The sequence below is a fragment of the Benincasa hispida genome, chromosome 2 (genome assembly GCF_027475165.1).
Source record: "Benincasa hispida cultivar pf3 chromosome 2, pf3_genome.v1.1, whole genome shotgun sequence".
In the NCBI taxonomy this organism is placed as follows: Eukaryota; Viridiplantae; Streptophyta; class Magnoliopsida; order Cucurbitales; family Cucurbitaceae; genus Benincasa; species Benincasa hispida.
The window spans coordinates 13,725,012-13,739,423 of record NC_143479.1 but is presented as its reverse complement, the minus strand read 5'-3'; the positions used below and the strand labels follow the sequence as shown (position 1 = coordinate 13,739,423).

The 14,412-nt window shown below is 36.4% G+C and overlaps 2 protein-coding genes and 1 pseudogene across 3 annotated transcripts; 1 reads left to right on the top strand and 2 right to left on the bottom strand.

Moving 5' to 3' along the window:
• Positions 1 to 523: 523 nt before the first annotated feature.
• LOC120071070 (uncharacterized) lies at positions 524 to 2,346 on the bottom strand. The gene is made up of 6 exons (XM_039023096.2): positions 1,985 to 2,346; positions 1,659 to 1,865; positions 1,497 to 1,562; positions 1,316 to 1,384; positions 1,122 to 1,214; positions 524 to 1,006 (listed from the first exon to the last, which is right to left on the bottom strand). Exons 1-6 carry the CDS (start codon positions 2,213 to 2,215, stop codon positions 806 to 808), a joined length of 867 nt encoding a protein of 288 aa, XP_038879024.1. The 5' UTR covers positions 2,216 to 2,346; the 3' UTR covers positions 524 to 805.
• A 396-nt stretch (positions 2,347 to 2,742) lies between these two features.
• LOC120071069 (uncharacterized) lies at positions 2,743 to 13,048 on the top strand. Of its 2 annotated transcripts, none has more exons than XM_039023092.2 (15): positions 2,743 to 2,932; positions 3,006 to 3,105; positions 3,256 to 3,378; positions 3,494 to 3,591; positions 4,106 to 4,189; positions 4,324 to 4,460; positions 4,656 to 4,728; positions 4,827 to 4,872; positions 5,009 to 5,118; positions 5,217 to 5,324; positions 5,391 to 5,450; positions 9,743 to 9,804; positions 10,534 to 10,846; positions 11,118 to 12,684; positions 12,776 to 13,048. In XM_039023092.2, exons 1-14 carry the CDS (start codon positions 2,852 to 2,854, stop codon positions 11,301 to 11,303), a joined length of 1,581 nt encoding a protein of 526 aa, XP_038879020.1. In that variant the 5' UTR covers positions 2,743 to 2,851; the 3' UTR covers positions 11,304 to 12,684; positions 12,776 to 13,048. The 2 variants fall into 2 exon arrangements, with proteins under 2 accessions (XP_038879020.1, XP_038879022.1); XM_039023094.2 differs by having other exon boundaries at positions 2,844 to 2,932; positions 3,028 to 3,105.
• LOC120071071 (mitochondrial phosphate carrier protein 3, mitochondrial-like) lies at positions 11,651 to 13,451 on the bottom strand (annotated as a pseudogene).
• Positions 13,452 to 14,412: the final 961 nt, after the last annotated feature.

Here is a 14,412-nt window from a genome sequence, read left to right as displayed (position 1 = left end):
ATTAAGTACATTTCAATTTTTATGAAAAAAAAAGTCGTTACCATATATTTCTTTAATAGATGATATTATCCACATTAAGTATAAGTTATCAACGTTTAAATTGAAATGGTTGTGCTTAGATATAAATTATCGAATTTAAAATTTTATAGGTTTGACATATGCGATGCAATACACATGTGGCAGTGGTTGATTAATTACACGATGTTGATGTGCATTAGCGGAATGGGAAGTTGGAGGACTGTGTCGGGGCTGGCTAACTTGGAACTTGCGGGACCTTAATTTTCTTTTATTTTTATCACATCCAACAGTGAATTCTGCAATCCCTTGTCATTTCACCTACACGTTCTAAACACAATATGACACGACAATTATAATGCATAAATTATATGTATGGATCCTTAATTATCCACAATACATGTGCTTGTGAGATTAATTCATAATCCAGATATTGCATATACTATATGGATCCTTAATTTTCTATTAGTTATCGACAAGACGTGACTAGCCAATTTAAGAGAAGAAATTGTTGCTAAAGCGACTCATATGATTGAATCCAAACAAAGACTGGTCCCACAACAATACTTTTCCCTAACTCCACAAAAGTTGGCTTACTATTGCAGAGTTGTACCCACTGACTCACGGAGTGATAGGACTTACACATATTCACAATAATTAATTAATGGGACATATCGAGTATGAATATATAGAAGAGAGTTCAGTAGTTAATAGAACCATCCACTGATCTCTCCAACTCAAATTTAATTATGAACTGTTTCTCTTTCTGTTTTGTGTGTAAATTAGGAGATCATGACAGATGTAGCAGAGAAGTATTCCCATGGTCCAAGAAAAGCGGAGATGTATTGATAAAGCTGATGTTTCCGGGCGTCAAGATCGAGCTGCCATCGCCGCCGCCTCCTGTGGCCTGAAATGTGTTGTATGGTGCTATATTATATGCCAATTCTGCCTGCTGATCTGACCGTGACGCGATGCCATTCGCATTCAATATCTGCAGCATGCAACGAATTCAATGTAGGAAATAGTGGACTAATTTGTTTTTTCAGGTAATTAATTAATACTATCTATAATTGATTAAAAAAAAAAAAAAGAATTGTTTAGAGCACCTCAGAGGCTGGTCTACCGATGAAGACTTGTGGACAATCCGTTCCAAAGTCGTATTGAATGGGGTTTACAGAAGCAAGCTTCATGGACAGGAACTACGGAGTAATTAATGATTTGTGAGGAACAGAATCCCATAAACAAATGAGTAAATTAGTGATGAGTATGATGGGAGTTGGGGTTATGTAATTTGATGTACCTCAACTTGATTTTGGAGGGACTGAACATAGTTAATAATTTCGTCGAGCATTAGGGCCTTCCCAGTTACCTATATTGTTTTGAAATCAATTAGGGAGATGGAAATTAAAAAGGGAATATTGTGAGCAAAGAGAACGAGGAATAACGAAGATGAAGAAGGAAGTTAATAAGTGGTAGAAGACCTTGTGGCAGCCTGGAACAAGCGTTTGCAAAACCTTCATCCTTTGGCTGATTTTCTGTCTTCTGAGCTGAAACTCCAACAAAGAATAGTTAATTGATAAGTAAGTAGGTAGAGAGGAAAATATTAATTTTAAGGTGGAAGTGTGGTGATTATATTATATTACCCTCTCTGCAAGGCTGTGACTGTCTGTGGCCTGGCCCCTCCTTGCTCTCACGTGGATGTAGCCATGGTGATGGTCGTCAGCAGGGGGATGATGGTGATGGTGTTGGGGTTTGAGCTTCTTGCAGCCTGATCCTCCTCCTGCTTTTGCGCGCTTGTAGCATCTGCTCTTGCGGTCGCCCCCATTTCCACTTTCATTAGTTGGATCCTCCTATATGTTGATTGATAAGGGAAATGAATAAAATCAATAAGAAAACTCGAAGGACTAACTAGCAAGAGGATGAATTAGAAACAGGAGCAAAGTGAGAAAAGCTGATATATAGTACATACGGAAGGAGGGTAGGAGTGAGAAGAAGGCATATTTATGTGATAATTTGAGGAAGCGTTTGGGGAGTGAGTGGTAGTATTATTAGTATAAACAGATTGGATTTGAGGTGGAAGAAGGTGGTCATAGTGGGGGGTTTGTGGCGTCTCTTCTAATTCCCAGCTACATGCCGCATTATTCATTTTTGAGAGAACAAGGGAGTCAAGTTCAGAGGGCAGGAATTGGGAATTATTCATAATAAAAAATATATATAATATTTCCAGTGTAATAGCTAATGAAGGTGAGGCGCCCCGGATGTGCCAGGAGATGGCACAACTACAACTATTACCCTCCCTCCCTCCCTCCCTATCTCTCTCTCTCTCTCAACAATTAAACCTCATATATCAGATTGGTTTACTTTATATAAGGATATAAACGCCAACTATCTACTTCTACTTCCACTCCCACATACACATACACCAACATTTACACATACGCTCTTCAATCATACATAAACTTTACGGAAATCATTTATATATGCAAACAGAATAATTATTTTAAATGTAACAGTAATTTAGCTCATTATGCTATATTTGAAAATATCCGCATAAAGGAAAAACCTATTTCTAGATTGGCGTGCACCTATTACAATTAAATAAGGGCTTAGTTAGTCGGCCCAATTGAGGTACAGCCCAGCCCAGTAGAGAAAGAAAAGGACGCCATTTTCCACCCTAATTCGACCCAAGCCCACGCCTGGAAGCATTTCTCTTTCTTTTTCACTGTTCTGTTATATAGTTGAAATGCCTAAGTCTAAAACTCTACTTGCTTCGCGCGGGTTTTAACTTTTACTTCCTCCTGGCTCCTGTCCTGTCCTTCCTCATTTTTATTTGGACATGGCGATATTGGGATTTCTTGGCATGTCTTCCAGACTCTATCTCCCTCTCCACACACCACTCTTCCGTTTCGTCCGTAAGGTAATTTTGCTTCTATTACCATTTCCTTAGCTTTCGCGTCGCTTTCCTGATTCGTTCACCTTTTACACTTCAGCTTAGCCCCGCTTTGATTACAGTGGGAGAGGTTGTTCCTGAAACACATTCCGTCTTCAATGCCCACACCAAATCTCCGCCTATCCCAACGGATTTTCCAGGTTTTTCTCTACTTCCTAATTACTTTTAAATTTTATATGTACCTTCTTGTTTATGATTATAGGAAACTAGGCCTTTCTTACATTCTCTTTTCTGGTTTTTTTTTTTTTTTTTTTTTAAATTTTTTCACAATAATTTCTTTGTTGCTGAAGAATTCGATGATAATGATTCTAAGCTGCGCAACTGGAAAAGGTTTTCTTCCAAGGAGCTTGGGATCACTCCTTCCATGATTCCCAAACCTACCAGAAAAGTTCTCAACGGGCTCAAGAAAAGAGGTAACTCGACGTTCTCTTCTTCATTTTCAAATTTCTTCTCCCACATCAAACAATGAATAATCCTTTGACGCCTTCTTAGTTCACTTCACCATGTCATTATTACTTCACGTTCTAGGTTATGAAGTTTACCTTGTAGGAGGTTGTGTCCGCGATCTGATCTTGAACAGAATACCAAAGGATTTTGACATAATAACTTCAGCCGAACTGAAGGAGGTTTGTCTCTACCTATCTCTTCCAAAATGTATAATATTACTTGCGTAGATAGATACCGCGGAAACTTCATTATCTGACATAAATACATCGTTGGATTAAAAAAAATCGTATTTGCAATCAGATTGCGAGTTGACATTTCTACCATCAATCCTAAAGAGACACTTCTCGTTTCAGTTTTTTATGCCGGAATGGAGAATTATGTTTTGGTGTGATTTGTAGAATATGATGAAGCTGATTACTGGAAATGGGATACCAAATATGTCCTTTATGCTTGGCAAAGATTAGAATGTAAATTACATTAATCTCCATGGAAAAAGGCCTCAATATCTAGGAACCCTTTTTTTTTTTTTATGTCAAAAGCTAATATGCAAGTTTCAGGTTTAACAGGGACTACCGACACTGTGAAGCCTCAGTTTTGCCTATTTTTCTCAATTTTTAGTTATAAGTATTTCGTAAATAAAATTAAAAGTTTCCCTGCTTGTTTTTAATGTATTTTGTACCGTACCATTTGAAGGTTTCAAGAACATTTTCATGGTGTGAAATAGTTGGGAGGAGGTTTCCTATATGCCATGTGCACATAGATGGTACCCTTATTGAGGTACGATCCTCTTCTTATCAATAAATGATTGATATCTTGGCCATATATTGTTGTATCTGGTGGATATTACATTAACTTGATATTTTATGATTTTGTGTTGTAATATCGATATTTTACTTTCTTTAAAATATTAGGTGTCAAGTTTTAGCACAACCAGTAGGCCGTTTGATAGGCATTTGAACTCTGCTCCTATTGAAAAGCCCATGAACTGTAAAGAGGAAGATTATGTCCGTTGGAAGAATTGCTTGCAACGTGACTTTACCATTAATGGGTGATTTATGAGATCCTACAACTTGAGAATACAAATTCATATCTCTATGATACAACTTCTGTCATTTTTTAAATTGTAATTTTATGGTAAATGAAAATTTAAAATTATTGGGTCCCCCTCCGAGCACACACACAAAAGGAAAAAAAATAAATGGCTTTCACCCTTCCATTCTCAACTAATATTTAGCTTTTGCAGGTTGATGTATGATCCATACAACAGTGTTGTATACGACTACTTGGGAGGAATGGAGGATATAAGACAAGCTAAAGTATGCATGCATTTCTCTCAAGTTATTATTTAAATTGTTACTGAAACCACAAAAGATGTTACTGTGAACTAATTTTGTTTGACCTTCTGGGGGCATAGGTACGAACGGTGATTCCTGCCTGCACTTCCTTTCAAGAGGATTGTGGTTAGTTTTCATTTGCAACACTCCCTTATCGTTGTTGACTAGACCATAGAGCTGAATGTATGAGTGTGAAACGTAAGTGTGTTTAAGCACATGTTTACCCAGAAAGTAATACTCCTAACTCCATCTAGTTTGACAGCTCGAATCCTTCGAGCAATCAGAGTTGCAGCTCGTTTACAGTTCCATTTTGCAAAGGATACAGCTGGATCTATTAAAAATTTATCCTGCCTGGTGTCTACTCTTGATAAGGTTTTTAGATTACCGTGATACTTCCTCCGTAATTTTTATTTGGTTTTTATTATTCTTGAACAATTGTTCTAATCAATTTTCTTTCGTTAAATTATCAGGGAAGGCTTCTGATGGAAATGAACTATTTGTTGTCTTATGGTTCTTCTGAGGCTTCTATGAGGTTGTTATGGAAATATGGACTTCTAGAAATACTTCTTCCAATTCAGGTGAATTAACGCTTGACCTTTTTCCCAGTTATGGTTACAATTAAGTGATACAGTTTAATATTGTAGGCAGCATATTTTATCCAATATGGTTTTCGGAGGTCTGACAAGAGGTCGAATATGCTATTGGTAATTGTCTCTTTCCTAGTCCTTACTGTTATTGTCTTTCGGTGCTTGTCAGAATTTATTTTTCTTTGAAGTTTTTCCTATTACAAGTGGTAGGCCAAACTTTTCACTTGGCACTGCATAAGACTTGGCAGTTTGCTGATCTCATCAAAAGTTGCATGTAATATTTTTTGTATACTTTATTGAAGAGCTATATATATGCAATGTAGCTGGTTTTCCACAGATTTTTTATAATAACTGTGAATGGAAAAATTATCATGGTTTGTTCTTTTAGTGGTTAATTGTACATCATGTACTTTGAATAAAAAAGTTTGTGATAGATTTGAAGTTTGTAAATTTCGTTGTTTTGTTTTCTTTCTTTAGTTTGCCTCTCCAGTCCCTACCTCCCTGAGTCTTAAATAGCTCAAGAGTAAATTATCTTGAATGCTTTCGGATTTTTCCATGTCCTTTTAAATTATTTTGGAGTATATGAAGTATAAATCCCTTGGTGTTGTGATGTAGCTTAAGAGATAAAAGGAAAGAAATCTCCAATAATAAAATCAAAGTTTTTATCATGAATCAAAAGTTGCCCATACAAGAAGACAGTCTCTCTATTTATAGAGAATTGAAAAGCAAACTAATCCTAATCCTAATTAACTAAGAGAACTAATCATACTCCTAATCAATCAAGAAAATTAATCCTAATTAATTAGGGGGTGTTTGTTTCAAGGTTTGGGATTGGATGGGTTAGGCATCCTAAGTCCAACCCTTGTTTGGGGCATGGATTTAGGATGCATGGTTTCCTACATTCTTTTCCCATGAGTTTGAATAGTGTTTAGTATTCAAACCCATGGGTTATCCCCTCATTTTTTTTCCTAATTTAATCTAGGAAGTACGTCGGTCAACCTCTGGACACCACCTTCCGTGACTACGCGGCCAACTCCGGCCGCCTCCCTCAGACGACCGCCATCGGCCAACTTCAGCGACCGCCGTTGGCCAACTCCGACAACCACCCTCGACGAATGCTGCTGGCTAACTTTGGCACCACCTCTAGCGATTGCCGTTGACCAACTCCGGCCGCCACCTCTGGCAACCACTACCGGCCAACTCCGGTCGTCACCTCCTGCGATCGTCATCGGCCAACTCCGATCGCCACCTCGGCGACCACCACCGACCAACTCTGGTCACCACCTTGGTGACCGTCGTCGACCAACCTCCAGTCGCCTTTGGCCAACTCTGACCACCTTCGACCAACCTCTGGCAATCCCTTCCCCCAACTCCGTTGGCACCCTTCGACTGCCACCTCCGGCGACCACCACCAACCAACCTTGAAAAACATTAATAAAAATACTCTTAGTATATAACAAACTAGACAAATTTGTATACAAAAACACTTTTAATAAAGAATTGCAATACATGTATGTTATGTTATTTTAATGAGTTTTTATCAAAAGTGTTTAATTAAAAATGAATTTTTGAAAGATATATTTTTTTTCTAAGTCATTCCAAACACGATAGTAGACTGCAATTGTATAGTTATATTTATTTAGGTTATATGTATAGAACTATATATGTTTGAAAGCACTAATTTAATTTAATAACATTTTAATTTTTTTATTGGTTAATTAAACTAGCTTGAAGACTTAGAATCATTTTCTAAACGTAAAGATTTAAAATGTTTAAAACAACTTAGCGACCAAATAAAAACTAAAACTCAAAATTTATGATTTTTTATTTCTCAAATGTAATTTAATAAGAAAAAAAAAGTATTGTTTTTCAATCATTGAATTTAATATTAAAATACTAGTTTATTTCAATTTTAAGTAAGCGTATTATGGTAAAAAAAATTTGATCATTTTCAAATTAGTTACAGTGACAAAAGTCTATGAAATTTTATTTCAAAATCTAGTAAGATTAAAATATCAAATTATTAAAACATTTGATTAAATAAAATTATAATTTTAGTTAAAATCTCTATTTCATTTTATTTTTAAAAAAATATAGTTCTAAATTTTTTAGTTTATTTTAAACTTAACTATATTAAAATAACTAAAATGATAAATTTAAACTAACCTAAAATCTAAGCGGTGATTAAATACAATAAAATATTTCACAAATAAATATTTATAAATCTGCACTTCATTCTCAGGCTATTTAAGTTTGTAGTCCAAACACAGGCTTCTTAACCCAGACTTCCAAAACCTGCACTCCAAACACAGTTTTCTTAAACCCAGACTACCTAAACCTCCTAGCCTAATCCCCAAGGCTTAACCATGCTCCCTTAAGGATTTAACCAAGATATCTTAATTTATTCTAATCCTACCACATCATTCTATCCCTCCTAAAAAAAACTCGTCCTCGAGTTTTAAAACGAAAATGAAGGTAAAAATAAAAAGTAAGACACTCAAACAGACACAACTCTGAACATCAGGCATCAATAACAACCAATTTTCTTGAGCCACGCCAATATATTGGATATTTGATTTTTGAAAGGGAAAATTATTTCCACCAATACTATCATCAATGAATCCAAGAATTAAGTTGTTAAAAAAATCCTTTATTGCTAAAATATATGCAGACTTTGCAAAGAATTGAGGAAAAGGATTTTCAATTATCTTCGAATTAGGTTGTCCATGTGTATCTTTTTCTTCCACACTTGAAGAATTCATATACTCCCAATATTTCCTCAAATATGACCTTGATCTGTTCTTGAACAATTCTTGGAAAATCTTGGACTTTCTTACATACCATTGGTGTTGTTGATTCACTTGTTGTCTTCTTGGTGGCCAAGATTAATTACTGCTCTATTCACTCGTGGTGGAGGTAGCTGTGGTTGGTTGTGTGCCTTAGTTAATTGATCTAACCAAATGGACACATTCTTTGCAGTGGTTTCAGCTTCTTCAACACCTTCATCGTTAATTTCATCAATTAATTATTCCTCATCATTTGGTTCGAATTGAGCAACCTCCGTGTTAGTTTCACTAATTTTTTCTTCTTCTAACGTAAGCTCATGTTTGATCTTTCTAGTCTTATTTGACTTGTCTTCAACTAATTTTTTTATTTTCTTCTACTCCGTTCATTATTTCACAGTCCATTTGGATGAGTTCTTGTTCTTCTTGAGTGACTAAATGTAATTCTTGATGGTTTCTTGAAAAATCTTGAAGATCACGCCTTTCTTGAATTTTTTTTCAAAAGACCCCAAATTTCATCCATTCCATTTTGAAAGTCTTCTTGATAGGTGCTCTTATTTGAGTATTTCTGTTTTCTTGAAAATGTTTTGAACTCTGTATTGGTGTTGGAATGATTCATCGGTGTTTTTTTGATGTTGGTCATGATAGTTTCATTCACACTCTGATTCATTTTCTGAATCATCTAACTCCCAATTCTTACGTCGATTTCTTGAGAAACCAGTTTGATTGGATCGTCTGGTTCTTTGTTGATAATGTCGCCTTGTTATTCCATTCCAAACAGCATTAGAATCTTCATAGGAATTGCTAGAATCACTATAATCAAATTTCAAATGTGGGTAATGATAGATTCTTTGAGAAAATTGAGCACGAGCGAAGTTTTGTACTGGAATTCTTCTTCTGAATCACTTGAATCAGAATTCCTTGAGTTATAATTCCCGTACTGTTTTTGGGAGTGAATTTGACTTTCTTGTCTATACTAGTTGCTATATTTTTCTTCAGTATTTTTCTCGATCAGTAATAGTCCATTCTTGCAAAATCTTGGGAAAAAAATACGGTACTTCTTTCTTTCCTATAATTTGAAGGGTTCCCCCTATATAGATGTGGACTGTTCAACAACGAGCACCAACTCATGGACGCAACTCCCTCTTGCGATTGACATCGCCAAAAGTTTGCCAGTCTTCCACATGCGGCAGTCGACCTTGACCCAAATGGCTGTTGAGATACCAAATTGATGTAGCCTAAGAGATAAAAAGGAGAAAAATCTCCACTAATAAAATCAAAGTCTTTATTATGAATCAGAAATTGTCCATACAAGAAGATAGTCTCTATTTATAGAGAATTGGAAAGCAAACTGATCATAATAAATCAAAGAAACTAATCCTAATCCTAATAAACTAAGGGAACTAATCATAATTCTAATCAGTTAAGAAACTAATCCTAATCTACAAGGATTTAACCAAGACATTCTAATTTAATCCAATCCTACCAAATCATGATGTATGCTGAATTTTACACATCAAGTAAAGCCATTGCCGAATTGATGACTTTCCTAACAGATTATGAATTAGGACATAATTGGTCAGTGACAATTACTTGTTATTACTAACCTTGTTAGTACAAATGCAGTCCCTATTTTCAAGCTTGGATAAACTTCTGGCTCCTAATAGACCTTGTCACAGTAGTTTATGGTAAGATTGTTGTCCATAACCAAAACTTCTGTTCTACTGTTGCTATGATGCTATGTATAATTATCATCAGGTTTCAGCATCAATGAAGCTTAAACTACTCGTGTTCTATTCATAAAATTGGAATGTACCAATTTACCAATGCAAGCGAAGAGTGCTTAAAAATTAGTTTTAATATGTTATTGAAATGTGAACCTATATCTCTAGGTTATCTTAGAAGCTAGCTGAACTATTTTTTCTCCTTGATTTATTAGTTGAATTTCAAAGTTGCCATTAAGATGATGGTAGTGTTATTGGAGGTGATCAGTTTTAACACCTCGGTTTTGGCCTTGATGACTAACGCCTTTTGTAATGATTAGATTGGTCTTATCACTTGGAGAGTCACGTTTTTAGTTCTCTGAGTTCCTTTTGTTGAGTTTTCTCTCTCTCCCTCTCTCGCGTCATTGTTTATTCTTTCATATTTGATATTTCTAAATGAAATCACGGTTTATAATAATAATAAATAATTATTATATTATATAAGTACGTACACACATATTTTAAATTATGGTTCTTTAGTTTATGGCTTAAAGCTGAAACTCCTATTGATCTGATCGTGTAAAATGTTCGGCGCATGATCTGAACTTGTTAATTAATATTCATTTATGAATTATCAGTAGCGATTGAACATGTTTCCAAACTTTGTTCTCTCTCTTGGGGTGAGGCAGTCTCAAACAATCCTTTCTATTACAGGGTTGCAGTATTAGCATTCCATGCTGCCCTGTCTCACCAGCCTAGGAGTCCTTTAGTGGTTGCAGCATTTAGCCTTGCAGTCCACAATGGTGGGAATATGATGGAAGCAATCAGCATTGCTAAGAGCATCAGTAGAGCACATAATGTAAACTTTCACGAATTGTTAGAACCTGAGAATCTGGAGGTTCAAGCTTTGATTGATGAGGTTATGGATCTAACTACGTCTGTTAAGGCTGCACTTCATAAGATGACCGACGAGCATTTTGTGTCACTAGCCCTGGAAATGTATCCCCAAGCACCAGCCTCGGATCTAGTAATATTTCTTCATTTTGATCTCTCTTTTACTTTTCAAGATTAAAAGGTTGTTGCCATTTTTTATTTTTCTACTCTTTCTGCTGGAATAGAAATTATAAGATTAAGTATATTTTGACGTGAGATCCCAATTTGTTTAGCAATTTTGCTTGAGGCCTGAGATAGTTACCTAGTGCATGCATGTGTGCCAATTTTTTTTTTTTTTTCTTTCCAGTTTTTGCACTACATTTATATCTTTTCCAATCATATGCTAAAAATTTCACACATTGCAGGTTTTTATCCCACTGGTGGTGTACTTGAAGGTACACAAATTTTTTTACTGTGTGGCAGAGGGTGCAGAAAGGGGATTTATTCCAAAGCGAGGAAAAATTAATTATGAGCATCTGGCGCTGGGAAACTTGCTAGAACTTCGGCATGTCTTTGCAAGGATTGTGTTTGACACTGTCTACCCTCTTTAATCTCAATCGTACCCAAGAGTAAGCTTCCACTACGTTTTTTGTGCAGCCAGAGGTCAGGTTCATTGGATTGTCTACAGAATCTTCTAAGTTCTAGAAGTTCAAATAGTTACCTGGAAATAGTTCGCGTATAATCAAGAGATTCAAGACATTACTTTCCATCACTCGGGGGTAGATCATCTGAAAATTGGTATATTATTTTATTCTCTTTTAATCTTTAAGCCAGTATCTAGGAATACGATACAGAAAGAAAAGGGGAGATGATGCGAAATTGGGAAACGAATGCAGCATATCCTACAAGAAGTGATTCTTTAGCGTGAGAAACCTGAATTTTGTGGTCCTAAGTAGAATTAGAATAATTTCCAAGTCTTGGAGCTACAGCATTCCGCATTTGTTGGCAAATAGCGTTCACTTGCTAGCGGCAGGAGCAGGGGTAGCACCACCAGTCGTTGGCCTACAGGATCAAGCAAATCACATTTATTAAGTGCTGACAAGTTAGATGCAACTGTGGAGCTCGGTATGAAAGATGAAGTTAAAAAAAAAAAAACGTGGTCCAAAGAAAACTTTGAATGCATCATATATTCCCCACTGAGAGCCGGTAAGAGTTCCAATCATAACAATCCGATGAAAGCGGAAGGCCACGAGTGAAGAGACCCCATAATCCCAGCTGCCTGACAGCCTGCAAAATAGAAGTAGAGAATCAGAAATGTACATGAATGCATTCATCTTAGTTTAGGCATGCACCAAACTTACATCCCCCGCAGTTGCACCCTTGGCATTGTTGAGAAAAGAGACAAGATTGTCGGCCGGGTGTGAGACCACAGCACAGAGGACGCCGGCCACATACCCCCCGGCAAAGCTCACTCCAAGCTGCAGAGATTTGCTACACTGTTCTTTTGGCCTTGGGATGGCATACTTGTAAAGCATCTCAACAATTGTTTCGAAAGAAGCAAATTTCATCATGGTATCTGCAAAATCCACCCCAACTTAAAGTTATTATCCTGTTTTTAGTAACGATATCATTTTTCACATTTGCGGATACCATGCATAGTTAAACTTAGATTCATGGGATTTTTATGCTTTAACTTACATGGAATCTGACGTCCCCAAAGAGGAACCAGACCTTTGTAGAGCCTGTGAAGGTAGAGAAGCAGAGATTTCAAAGGTTATTAGGAGGAAAAAAGTATATGGTTGATGGTGGATGCGCATTATTTATGAGTTGTGTCATTACGTACCCAAGAACACCCTCAGACTTGACAAACTTTGGAAGGCCATCAGACAAACCCCGAGCAAAACCAGGTTGAGTTTGGACACGAACTTTGACGGCCTCCATGGGGCAGAGAGCAACATCCGCAATCACTTCTGCAGATGCTGAGCCAGCAAGGTATATGAAAGTTTTGTACTTGACTGCATTCTCTGCTCCAACCATATCAGAATAGTACTTCTTGAAGAACTCATAAAATCCAAACTTGCAGGCACCCTGAGCACTGTAACCAAGCAACGTTGGCACCCAACCCCGGAAGAATCCTCTCACTCCCTGCTCCTTTAGCAGAATTCCAAAACCAGACGAGATATTCTTGTACTTTGCTGGGTCGATCTAAATTTTGGAATGTGGCCAAAGCAGTGCTATTTTAGGCATGCATGGAAAATGAATATTGAATAGTAAAGAGAATTATGGGTGACTAATCGTTTTAAATTATGATTGATATCAAATAATTTAATAATATTAATCATATATTCTGAATTTATTGTATGAATAAAATTGAAATGTTGCTACCTACCTGCATGTTGCACTTGACGAGATCGAGGGGGGTGACAGCCATGTGGGTGAGTCCACAACTCAAAATGCCGCCTGCTGTGCATGCTGCGTAGAAGGCCGGTGAATACATCTTTATCTTCTCTTTCGGAGCTTCAATTGGGAAGCGCCTAACCAATGCTTGGGAACCCCCCCAATCGCCAGAATACACAAAGCTTGGCACCAGAGATTGTCGTTGCCCATCTTTTGACATACACATTGTTAATTCCTTGTTTTCCTCAACTCTTAATTATTCCTATCCTCCTACCTCTTTTCTACACTGATCTCTTTCACAAAGACTATATATAAATATGGATCTTACTATAAAAACGGCCCCCAAATTGGAGTCTGTGCGGTGATTTTGATTTTGTGCGCACGAAAATGAGTTTATATAATCAATGACAGTAGGAAGTTCTAGGCATTCCCTGTTTTGCGCTCTCTTTATAGGCATTGGCTGAATGAACACACGTACCTTAATTCTTGGATTTAATTTAGGGAATTTTGGGTAGGTAGCTAAAATACCATCATACTTTTGAAATATAACTAATCGGTTGATTTGTTTGATATACAAGGTATAGAGGCCTCCACGCACTATTCCCCTCCCCATTAGTTTTGTTTTTAATGTTGTTATCTCTAGTATTTTAAATTTAATTTTTTGTTTTAGGGTGCATTTTTGGTTTAGAAAGTCTTTGTTTGGAATGCAAAGTTGAATTGTGGATATCCGATGTCAGCTTTTTTGTAACCTAAAAAAACATGCATTTTTATGGGCTATTTTTGACATTATTATTACTATTATTATTATTATTTTGTTTTTTTTGTTTTGTTTTACTTATTTTTCTTTTTGCATAACTTTTTTGTTCCACCATTTAACTATACATACTTTCCCAAGTTCTTAATGTTCATTTGAAATGTGAATTTAATAAATAAAAATATATTTTATAATTTTCTACACGTAACTATTGCACTTAATGAAGACCATCAATAACCCTACATCATATTTTAATGGTTGTGGAACGTAAGAGTTGAACATGCACAAAAATAAAGTTGTATTAAGGGGTGTTTGGTTCACCAACATGAGTTGAGTTTAGTTGGTATAATATATCAACTCAATGTTTAGCCCACCAACTTTAAATATTAGTGGAGTTGAGTTGGTATATTTTATCAACTCACCTCAACTCTCCCTTCTTCCAATGTTTTCAATGACTCCACCTATGACCAGTTACGGTGATTATCACTATCACACTCTGGGTACCAACTCCGAGCTCCGACAACCACCTCCGATGAAAACTATGGTGACAACTTCAGGCTCCGACAACC